Source organism: Mauremys reevesii, linkage group 23 (assembly GCF_016161935.1).
Source record: "Mauremys reevesii isolate NIE-2019 linkage group 23, ASM1616193v1, whole genome shotgun sequence".
NCBI classification, from domain to species: Eukaryota; Metazoa; Chordata; order Testudines; family Geoemydidae; genus Mauremys; species Mauremys reevesii.
Genome location: NC_052645.1, coordinates 16,668,967 through 16,680,178, shown reverse-complemented (window position 1 = coordinate 16,680,178; position 11,212 = coordinate 16,668,967). Strand labels below are relative to the sequence as shown.

General features: G+C 53.2%; 1 protein-coding gene across 17 annotated transcripts in view; it reads left to right on the top strand.

Annotated features, from left to right (window-relative positions):
- The first annotated feature begins 1,366 nt into the window (after nucleotides 1-1,366).
- The window catches only part of MACF1 (microtubule actin crosslinking factor 1), a 229,254-nt gene continuing 219,408 nt past the window's right edge, over nucleotides 1,367-11,212 (top strand). For 11 of the 17 annotated variants that reach the window (XM_039511277.1, XM_039511274.1, XM_039511271.1 and 8 more), the window contains exon 1: nucleotides 1,367-1,550. In XM_039511277.1, the coding sequence (XP_039367211.1) occupies nucleotides 1,457-1,550 (94 nt within the window). In that variant the 5' untranslated portion in view covers nucleotides 1,367-1,456. The remainder of the gene's footprint in view (nucleotides 1,551-11,212) is intronic. The other 6 variants (XM_039511257.1, XM_039511263.1, XM_039511261.1 and 3 more) reach the window with 1 other exon arrangement.

Genomic DNA, 11,212 nt, shown 5'->3' with positions numbered 1-11,212 from the left:
GCTTGGTGCCGGGTACGGATGGGAAGTGCAATGTGAATGCTGATCCATGCCCCCTCCCCACTTTTGCCATTTACTGCAACGAAGCCAGAATTTCACACACACTATGTAAAGTTAAGCATGTTTATGTCTTTGTAGGATCTCTGATCTGCATGGATGAATCGTTGTGCCCAGGCACAAGGCTCTACCTACACGGATCTGATTGCAGGATTGGGCCTATTTAAGAAGTGTAGGGAAATGGAAAATTGCTAATCTGAACCCAAGTTCCTCTGGGGATTTTCAGCAGACAGAAACTCTGCTCCAGTGTGACTCTAGGATCTTTGTTCTGTCCCAGCTGCTGACCCTCAGATTTCAGCCAGGCTCTCTTTAAAGTACTCCTGTTTCTCAGGCCAAACTCACAGGCTCTGACTCTGATGCAGTGTCTGTTCCTTTCTCCTTACCGCTTCTCTCAGCTTCAGCATCCTGTTTTGGTCCATGCCTCTCTCATCATTTCTCCTTAACTCTCCACTGAGAGTCTGGATACTCAAAGCGCTTGTGTGCTCTGTTCTGTTCTTGTTTTTACATAGCTGCAGTTCCTTCTCTGGCTTTGGTCTGTGCTGTATGTTCCGGCTTGATTCCAGTACTTACCCCTGTGACAGCGGCTGGATCTTGGTCCAGTTCTCTCCCGTCTCCATTTCTGATTCCAGAAGTGGAGTCCCCCTAAGTTCAGGTTCTGATCCCTTTCTCTCCTCCCTTTTCAAGGCCCTTCTGTTTTGGACCTGCAGCTCCCAGTCTCTGGTGCCTCTCCTCTCCCTGGTTCTGATCTGGATCTGGTGCCTCTCTCATTTCCCAGGTTCTGATCCAGATCTGGTGCCTCTCTCCTCTCCTGGGATCTGATCTGGATCTGGTGCCTCTCTCCTCTCCCAGGTTCTGATCTGGATCTGGTGCCTCTGATCTGGTGCCTCTCTCCTCTCCCGGGTTCTGATCCGGATCTGGTGCCTCTCTCCTCTCCCAGGTTCTGATCTGGATCTGGTGCCTCTGATCTGGTGCCTCTCTCCTCTCCTGGGATCTGATCCGGATCTGGTGCCTCTTTCCTCTCCCAGGTTCTGATCCGGATCTGATGTCCTTTCCCGGCCCGTAGGCACAGCATCAAACCCCGCCCCCCCAGCTTCCATCTCCTGGGCAGCCCCCGCAGCCCCACACCCAGCTCCAGCTCCGCCGCCCCCTCCTGCCTCTGGCCCGGCCTTGCCCCCGCAGTTCCCCGGCCGGCCGCCGGGTGTCGCCGCCGCTCGGCCGGCGGGGGTGGGCCGGGGGCTGGGGCCGAGCCGCGGCTGACAGCGGGAGGAGCCGCCGCCGCCGCCGGCCGGGCGGAGGGAAGAGGCGAGGCGGAAACGGGAGCCGCGGACACCGGCCCTGGCCGCTGCAGCGCGCGGAGCCGGAGCCGGAGCCAGCCCGCACCGAGGCCCGGCAGGGCAGCGCCATGGCCGGCTACGTGCCCGGGCTGCTCCCGGCCACCCGCAGCCAGGAGAAGGAGTTCGTGCAGGCGTACGAGGACGTGCTGGAGCGGTACAAAGGTAGCGGCGGCGGCGGGGCGAGGGAGCCCCGGGGCTGGGGCAGCCGGAGGGCGAACGGCCTGGGCCGGGGGGCAGCGGGGGCCCTGGGAGGGGCCCTGCGCAGCGCCCGGTTCCCACCCGGGGGTGGAGGGAGCGCCCCCCCCCCCCGCCCGGCCCGCTGCAGCCTTTGCCGGCGGCTCCCGCTGCGGGGACACGGATCCATGGAGCAGTTTCCGCCCCTTGCCCCGGGATGGGCCTGTCCCGGCTGGGAGGATCCATGGGCAAAGGCCGGGCTGGGGAGGGAGCAGGATGTAGCCCCCAGCTCGGCCCCTGCCTCCCACAGGGACTCGAGCCTCGGCGGCTTGTTTGTCTCCCCCCCCCCCCCCCGCCCCATAGTAATGGGCATTGGGGGGGGGCAGCTCCCCCGGCTGGATCAGTGTCTCCTGTTGTTATTACTCAGCCCTCCACACACACAGTCGCATCATTGGGGGAGGGTGGCTGGCCCCCCTGAGATCTGCCTTTCGCTTGTAGGCTCGCACACCTCCCATGAGCATCTCCTAGGAGGTGGTGATGGCGCAAAGCCAGCCAGAGGCTTGTCTGGGGGAATCTAAAGCCATAAACACTTGATGGGTGATTGTCATAAACAGGGTCTCACTTTGTGTGGCTCTGGTCAGTTTGTTTATCAGAGATCCGTGCTTGGCTACATTCCAGCAGCGATGCTGTGCTTAGCTGGGGAGGGGGTTAGAGGTGGCACCGGTAACCCTAAATCATTTACTTCCCACCCAGAGGGGCTGTTACTAAGGTAGCTTCGTTTAAGGGCTTTTTAAAAGGAGGGTTGTTCTCCCACTCCGCGCAGTCGCTAGTGAGTGTGTGGATGCTGATGTGAGGGCCGTGGGTCTCTGAAGCTGGTGCCTGCATCTTTTCGGCAGCTGCCGGGGGTGTATGGCACAGGCAGTGAGTGTGCAGTTTTGATGTAGATCATTGGACTTCTTGTTGTGCCGGTTTTTATTTTTTTCCGCAGAGATAGACTTGTCTGTGAGCCCAGATTTCTGCCCCACAGGGCTCCTATCACAGTGTTTTTGTTTTGTAAGTTTTGCAGCCAAGTCTCTTGAAATGGGAACTGTCCCGTCCAGAGGAGCCAGGCACTAACAGCATATGCTTCCGTTTCCTCGTTGCATGCTGAGGCTGGGATATAATTGATTCTCCAGTCCTCCAATTCAAGGGGTGCCATTCAAAAATTCCAGAGGTGAGGAAAACACAGCTCCAGTGTCTGTGCTTCACAGGGCTCCGGGAATAAAAGCCTTGTATAGCGTCTGGGAGTATCCTCCCAGAAAGGGGTTTAATAATGGAATCTGAGGATCTCAGTGCATTACACGTATTCATTAATAAAGCCCTGCAACCGCAGTGGAATAAATGCAGTGAACTGTTTGTTGGGTAGGGAAACTGAGGCCCAGAGAACTTGTTTGGTGTTGGAGAGAGCCAGTGGCCGATCTGGGACCAGAACCACGGAGTCTTGACTTTAATATGAATAACCCCTATCACTTTGTACAGACTATTATGTTGCAAAGGGAAAATAAAATCACAAGGCTACCTCTGCCTGCTCTGGTCTGACTCAGACCTGCTAGTGAAGGTTGATAATCCGGGGAGAGGCGACTGCTCACCCCACCCCATTAGTTAGCTCTCATGCTCAAACTGTAAATTGCTCCATTTAGTGGACATCCTGAGACTTTCCTGGCAAAGATGAAAGCCCCGCTTAGGGCTAGTGTGGTTGGCTTGCTGGCTAATGAAAGCCAACAGCCACCTCGGCAGGAATTGTCAGTGCTGGAGAGTGACCGAATCCATGTGGGAATAATCCTGTTTACGATGCCTGCTCGATGAAGGGAAATTAACGTTTAAACTGTAACATGGCCTTTTTTCAGCATGGCGTTCAGTGCTTGCCTGTGGGGGCTGGGCACGAGAATGAAGGTCAGGCAGTTACATTCACACGGGAGAGTCGTAGGGCCTGTTCTCTCACTTCTTTCCATTCATTCCCACCCACCCCCCAACTTGGCGATAAACAATTCAACTTCTCCTGGCCAGAACCAAGGTTTCCAGTAGCCCCTTCCTCCCGTGGAGAATTCTTGCTGAAATGTGAATTGAGAGTGTGAATGTTTGAGAGTGGATGATTCTAGAGCATATTTGAGGTTGTTCTGTGTCATCCGGCCTGCAGGGTGGAGCAGCTGATGAGATTATAGTTCCACAGAGTCAGTGAACAGGCTCTGACCCCTATGGGCTCTCTGGGAGCAACTGACCCCACGGTTCAGTGGCTGTGATTCTTCTCCTTGGACAGCAGGGAAGAAGGACACCTGACATTGTTCAAGCTGACAGTGTAAATGCTGGGTTGAATCACTCAGAGAAATCTTTCATAACAACAGTGGTACTTTAAAAACTGCTATTAAAATTAATCTCAACCTCAGCACCTTCCATTCAAGGAGCAAGACTGGGCAAGTCTGGGTGCAGTGAGCTCTGGAGTACAAAGGGTCCCTATGTGTGTGTATCCTCCCTGGGATGGACGTTTCGGGTGCTTTCATCCCATTTACAAACCTTGCCTTTATCTGGGTAGCTTGGGTCCATCAGGTTGCAGTTTCTGTGATCTATTACTTTACAAGCCTTTCGTTGTAGACTGATGAAAACAGCTCAGATGGACAGACCTAGGGCTTGTTGGCACCGGGTTTTTGCTTCCCTAGTAACTCTGCTACTCCAGCGTCCAACACTTTTTCGCTAGGGGTTTGCACCCGTGGCTAAAAATCTAGTTTACACAACAAGGTGTGAGTCTGTGAGCACGGCTGATGGAAGGTGACGTGATTTGCGCTGCGTGTTGAGTCAGTCGAGTCAAAGCCTGTACCGCTTTAACCTGCGTCTGTTTGGTTCCTGGTCTGTTGTGGGTGGTGGTATCCATATAGTAGTGGGAGAAATGTGTCACTGAGCGGAGGTGTGAACTGAAGGCATTATGATGACACCGGCAGGGGTGGTTAGCCTGCAGCATGGCAGGTGGGAGTGTTGAGGAGGGGAAATGACTGGCAGAGGATGACAAGGCCCAGGTTCCACCCTGCTGTGTTGTGTATGTTAGTTCCCATTGCCTTCGTCCTCTTGTGTCCTTGCATCCCAGGGCTCTGAATTCAGAGCTGCACCTTTGAAGCCAGTCACCTTCTACTAAAATGGTCCCAAAGGTCTCGTCCATGTGAGGAATTGCTCAGCTTGGCCATAATGGAGAACAAAAGCCCCTAGATTCAGACCAGTTAAAAGTTCGCATGATACTGAGAGGTGAGTGACTTGCCTAACCCAGAGGTGCCAATACGTTGCCCAACTGAGAGCTGCGTGAGCGATTTCTTAGGAGCCCCAGGACCATACCTAATATGCACAGAGAGGGGCAGATTTCAGCCACCCGTGTTTCATTGCTTGGCTACCCAGATCAAGATGGAGCACCACATGCTGGGCCGGGTAGCTTCTGCAGGCCATGTGTCCATGATAATGATGAAAGCAGTTCTGGGCTCCAATACGGAGCTCCACGTGTCACACCCCTGAGCCAAGGCATTGAGAGATGTAGTAGCTCTTTGTCCATGAATTACTCTCTTTGGATGCTGATGCCATGAATCTGAAGTGGCATAGAAAACCAGAGAGGTAGTTTTCAGAGAAAAGGGAAGTTTTGGCCAACATAATAAAATATTATGCATGTGAACTAGGCGGTGTCTGTGGAGATCTGCTGCTGCAGTCTAACCAGCCAGCAATGAACTATTTGAGGTAATGCAACACAAATGTACAAGTGCAGAGCAGAGTGGATTCTGTGTTCTGATTCAAAATCAGAGTCGTGTTGGAAGGAGGAAATGGGACTTTGATACCAAAATGTTATCCTTGAATCCTAGAAACGCAGGGTTGGAAGGGACCTCAAGAGGTCCTATAGTCCATTACCCTCACAGTGAGACAAGATTAAGTATACCTAGACCACCTCTAACATGTTTGTCTAACCCATACTCCTGGGGGAATTCTGCGCCACTGCATGTGTGCAGAATTCATATCCCCCGAAGATTTCTTGCTTCCCCGCAGAAGAATGACTTTCTGACAGGGAAGCTGCAAGAGCAGTCACACACCACTCCCTAGCTGCACAGATACATCGTTTCATGCAGCCAGTGGAGAAGTAAATCACTGCAGGGCTGGGGACATCCCAGACAGTGGCTCCTACCCTGAGCCAGGATCAGCTGCTAATCCCGGCTGGGCTGGAAGCAGGAAAGGATGGGACTTCCTCTTCCCTCGGAAGGAGTGGCTGGGTTTGTGTCAGACCCACCCTCAGAAACCTCCCCCAGCTGCACGAAGCGCAGCATCATCCCCTGCTTCCTGCCCTCATCGCTTCTCAGCTGTGCCCCCATCCACCCAACCCCCGTGCATCCAGATCTGCCATACCCAGACATCACCCCATACACACAGAACACCCCTATCCCCTCCATACCCAAACCCCATCCCACTGAACCTCAACCCCTGCATCTGGAGTCCCCTGTGCCCAGACCCCCTGCCTCCAGACCCCCACCCTTGCACCAAGACCACCCCTCACTGAGCTCCCTGCACTCAAACCCCCACTCTGATGAGCCCCACACCCCTGCACCATCCTGAGCCCCCACATCCAGACCTCCATGCCACTGACCCCAGTTAGCTGCACCCAGACCCCCACCCCACCAAGCCCCACTTGCCCAGCACCCAGATCCCCCTGCTGAGACTCCCTTGCCCAGACCCCTCCGCTGACCCCCAACCACTTTCACTTGGAAGCCCTTGCAGAGTCCCATTGCCCCTGCACCTGGAAACCCCACAACAAGCCTCTGGGCATCCAGATCCCGCCCCCACACCTAGACCCACCACTGAATTGCCTGCACCCAGGTTGTCCCACACAGAATCCTCTCACCCCACACCTGGATCACCCCACACTGATCCCCTCCACACATTTGTCCCTGCCTGGTTGAGCCTGCCTGCGTGCCCCACACCTGGTGCGCCTGGCGCAGAGGAGCAGGGCCCCAGGCCTTATGCTGTGCCAGGGTCGGGTGCAGCCTCACCACTGAGTCCGTGTCCCCAGGATGGGGAGGCTGCAGGGTGATCTCCCACCTTCGTGCACTGCCATGCTGGAGCCTCTGCATTTATTTCTTGACAAATAAAACTTGCAAAATTTTACAATATTGTGCGCAGAATTTTTAATCTTTTGGCACAGAATGCCCTTAGGAGTAAACCCAAGCTTAAAAACCTTCAGGGACAGGGATTCCACAACCTGCCTAAGTCACCTGTTCCAGTGCTTAACTCTCAGTTAGATGTTTGAAGAAATGAAGAGAAGTGTTGCAGCGTGAAGAAAAGTGCTGCAAATGCAAAAACGCTAGTTACGGTCCCAGGTTGGCCCAGAGAGTCATGATTCATGTTATTGCACACCTAGTACCATTCAGCATTAAACATCATTAGCAGGTATACAGTGCTTTTCCTGTTCCAAGCATTTTAAATATTAGCTAATTAATCTCCACTAGATTGTACACTGGAGGTAACTATCATTAGCTGAATTTTGCAGATGGGGAAACTGAGGCAGATGGGGCAAGTGACTTCCCCAAGGCCACAGAATGAATCTGTGTTGGAGTCAGGATTAGAACTTGGGGGTTTCCAGCCCTCTGTTCCTAGTGAAGCCATTTCTCTCCATGCTTTATTCGATGCTGTGTTTCTTGCTGTCATTGCCTCTGTTCTGCGGCAGCCATACATTGGTTTTTCACTTGCATTGCTCCCAGTTACCCCGGGCAGCGCTCCAGGCAGCGCTAGTATCGTAGGCTCGGTAGCACCAAGAACTGTTCTGCCATCGACTGGAAGGAGCTTTGGAACGCCCTCTGCTAGGAAGGTCAGTGAGGCTGATCTTTGCCTGCGGGGTGTTGATGCTTTAATTACAGCCGTTTGGACTGGTAGGAGAGGTGATGACATGGGCACCTCAGTTGCCTAACCCCTCCTCCCTGGCTGCTTTGTCAGGCGGTGGCAGTCTCCCTGTGGCGTGGGGATCCCTTCGAGGGGAGGCAGATGGTTCCAATAAGGACCCTTCATCGTTAGGGGCTGCAATGCCCAGTACTGCCTGCCTGGGGAAAGGATTGCACGGGCTGATACTGGAGGAGACATACATAGGTTTCAGATACACTGAGGAATGCCTAAGGCCCTTAGCCTCACCCTGCCCCTCTCCTGGTGCTCACGTGTTCTTTCCAGTGGGCTGCTGCCGTACCCTGTATGTGACCCTGTCTCTCTTGACACCCATAAATCAGCTGTGAGAGAGAGAACCCTGTGCTGGGGTCTCGCCTTGACACTGCAGGACCAGGGCATTTGGATTTTGAGGCCTCTCTGCAGAGGCGGATGGGTCACTCGGCTCCTCCAGTCTGGACTAGGGGGAGGGCGGCCTAGCTGCTTGCATTCGGCTCCTGACTCTGGAATAGCTGTAGTCATGATTATTTTCTCCTGCAAAGATAAACACAGTCCCTTTGTGGTGATGAAAGGACCGTCTTGATTGTGGGTATTCTCAGGAGCCTGCAAGAGTGGGCTGGCCATGTGGCAATGCTCCCCTCCCCTGGATGGGGAGTGGTGGTTTTCCTGGCTCTACCACACAGGTAGAGGTGGCTGAGCATTGAAGACTGAGCTGAAATCTCTTCTCCCCACCCCCGCCTTAGTGGGTGTGTTGAGACCCTGTGTTGAACATGCAGAAATAGTTGTGGCAGCTGTATTGCATGTTCCTATCCCGGTAGGGGCAGCCATGCTTTCCCACCAGTAGCCGTGGTAGGGGATTTGCTATAACAGATCAGACCATTGCCTCCTTGAGTTTAGTACCCTGTCCCCCAGTAGCAGGCACTGCCTGATGCTTCAGAGAAAGACCTATCTCCTTAGGTAGTTGTGCAATGCTGTACGTGGCCACACAATTGTCTAGCCCCTTTCTTTAAATCCAGCCCTTGTGTTGAACTTGGTAACCACCTGCAGCCCAGAATTACGAGGGTGACAATGCTCCAGTGTGGAGGGACAGCGGATTGAGGGACTTCAGGGCGGACGCAGCGTCTTTGAGGTTCTGTGTGACTCTGGTATGGCTGTGCGGCCCGGGCTGTTTGCTGAATCAGGGGTGACAGCAACGTGTGGCTTTGTGCTGGGGTGTGAGCATATGTGTGGCTTTTATTTTTACTCAGGATGGAACTTTGAAGCGTCTCTGAAAGACGCTGCTTTACTCTTGTTTGTTTTGGCCAAGGCGATAACTGTTGTGGTTTGTTCTCGTGATGGGGATCCACCCTGCCTTGCCTCCCCAAGTTCCTGCTGCCTTCCCAGTACAATCAGCACCTGTTTGAGGGAGGATCATGTCCCTGAGTTCTGATGTCTCTAGACACAGTTTCTCCTGTTGTGTGTGTGTGTGTGTGTGAGAGAGAGAGAGAGAGTGAGTGTGTGTGTGTGTGTATTTAGGCCTGATGAAAAGTGCCAGATTGTCAGCCCTAAAGCCTGCAGGTCTGTCTTTAGCCATGGAACTGGTACAATTCCGGTGGCGGGAGTGGGAGTTGGTTACTTTCACATTGCTTCACCCAGCTGCCTCAACCCTGATCTGCAGAGATCACCTTGAGGGGTCCAAAGCAGTGCCCACTCTGTAGGACCTGTTCAGTCCGATTGCTGCCAGTTGAGGTGGTTTCTGTGTCCTCTAGAAACTGGACTGAGACCCACTGACTCACGTCACGTCTGTGCGTTCGGTCTGCGTATCAGGTGCCTTCACGATGGTCACGGTGAACCTATTTGCCTCCCTCTGCTCAGACAGCAGGTTTAGATTCTGAGGCAGATAGACTTGGCATGACTCATGCTGGGAGTGGAAGGTGCGTTGCGAGTAGCTGATTCAGAAAATCTTTAATCTCTCTTTAGTGGCTGATTTAATAGATTGCTGGCAACCAAAGTGTTTAGAAATGGCTTGTCCTGTTGAGTTTCGTCACTCCTTTTTAGGTGGTGTAGCATTGTATGCGTGTGTGACTTCTCATCTGGGCCTTTCCCCTTCATCCCACACTTCAGGATAATGTGGAGATCTTTGATGCCCCTAATCTGCTAGTTTCTGACCATTCTCCTCACAAGCTAGTCGCATTTAGGTCAGTTCTGTTTAGGTTGCCCTGGAGATACCAGGACAGAAGCCAACATGATGAAGAAATCACTTCAGCCTCTCTTAAGAGGTGAGCATGAAAGGAATCTTTTCGCTGACTCCTGCAAGTGCTTATAACTCCACTGTTTTGATACCACGGTGATAGGCGCTGTATAAATATCTAAAATGGATAACGCCAGCTTGTGGCTGCAGCAGGCGATTTCAGTTTCCAGCCGCAGCTGCCTCAGGAGTGCATGGAGTAGAACCCTGAGACCTCTCTTCTCTGTGTGGGATGCAATTTAAGGAGGCTCATCCCAGTTTTGCTGTAAACATTGGCACACTGCAAAATCTGAGCAGGCAGCAGTGCTGGCCTTCACAGAGGTCTGTGTGAGAACAATGGTGTTAAAGGGAAGAGGGAAAGGACCCTGTTAAACCAGTTCCACTTACTGTGGCTGGCGTAATTTTTGTTCAGAGGAATCCCAGCAGGTTTCATGAACAGGGCTCTTTGGAAAGCATCATTAGCCCTGTTGCACCCCCAGTATTGTGAAAGCTTTGGAGGGCTCCCCTGTTTTGAGGAGGCTTTTGGATCCCCTCTCCGGGGTCAGGAGAGTATCTGATGACCCTGGTGAGTGGCGGCATGTGCCTGAGTGGGCCTCTACTGCTGCCAAGCTGGTTCCTGTATGGGGCAGTGTTCCCCTGCCAACACGAGCGCAAGCTGCTGTGTCATAGAGCGCAGGCAAGCATGGGCCGGGGACAGGAGGGCAGGATTAGGGGAGGAAGTTGCAGCCAAAAAAAGAATACTCCATGCAGTAAGCAACTTTCTGGTTGCTCTGGTTAATATAATGCTCCTTGGCAGCCCCAGTAAAATCCCCTCTGTCCACGCACAACGGGTCCTCTGAAGCCTGTCCCTCATTTTTCCTTTGGCTTGTGCAGAAAGATGACGTGCTCCATCCCTTAGGTGCAGCCTCCTTTTCAATCTCTTTCTCCCAGGTCTGCAAGCTAATCTGATGTGCGTCTCAATTCTGCTCCGGCTGATTAGTGCCTCTGAATGCATTGTGAGGCAATAGGGTTGGGATTCACACACCCCACCTGTGAGCACAGCCGGAGCTGCATACCAGAGCACCTGAGCCACCACTTGCATTCCCAGGCTTTGAGTGCCGAAAGATTTATAACTGGAGCAGGTGTGTCTGACTGCAGTGAGGTCATCGAACATGGTCTTTCCTGTTGGCTTTGGCGGGTCACAGCAAAGTCCATCGTAAGCAGCTACCCATGAGAACTGGGGGGGAGGAGGAAGGGTGGAGTGGGTCTTCGGTATAGACTGGACAAAACTGGATTGGAAATCCTGGGGGATATGGCAAGCGGGTTGGTTATTGGAAGTGAGGGACGGTTTCACTCTAAGCAGCGCATTGTGGCAAAGGGACGAACCATTCTCTAGGAACAAGGGAGCAGCTTAAGTCCCTGAAAGCAGCAGTCAGCGTGGCTGGCAAATCACTGTACCAACGCTGATTTGAGCAACTCGGGTCACTTAAGAAGAATCACATAACTTCCTCAAAAAGCA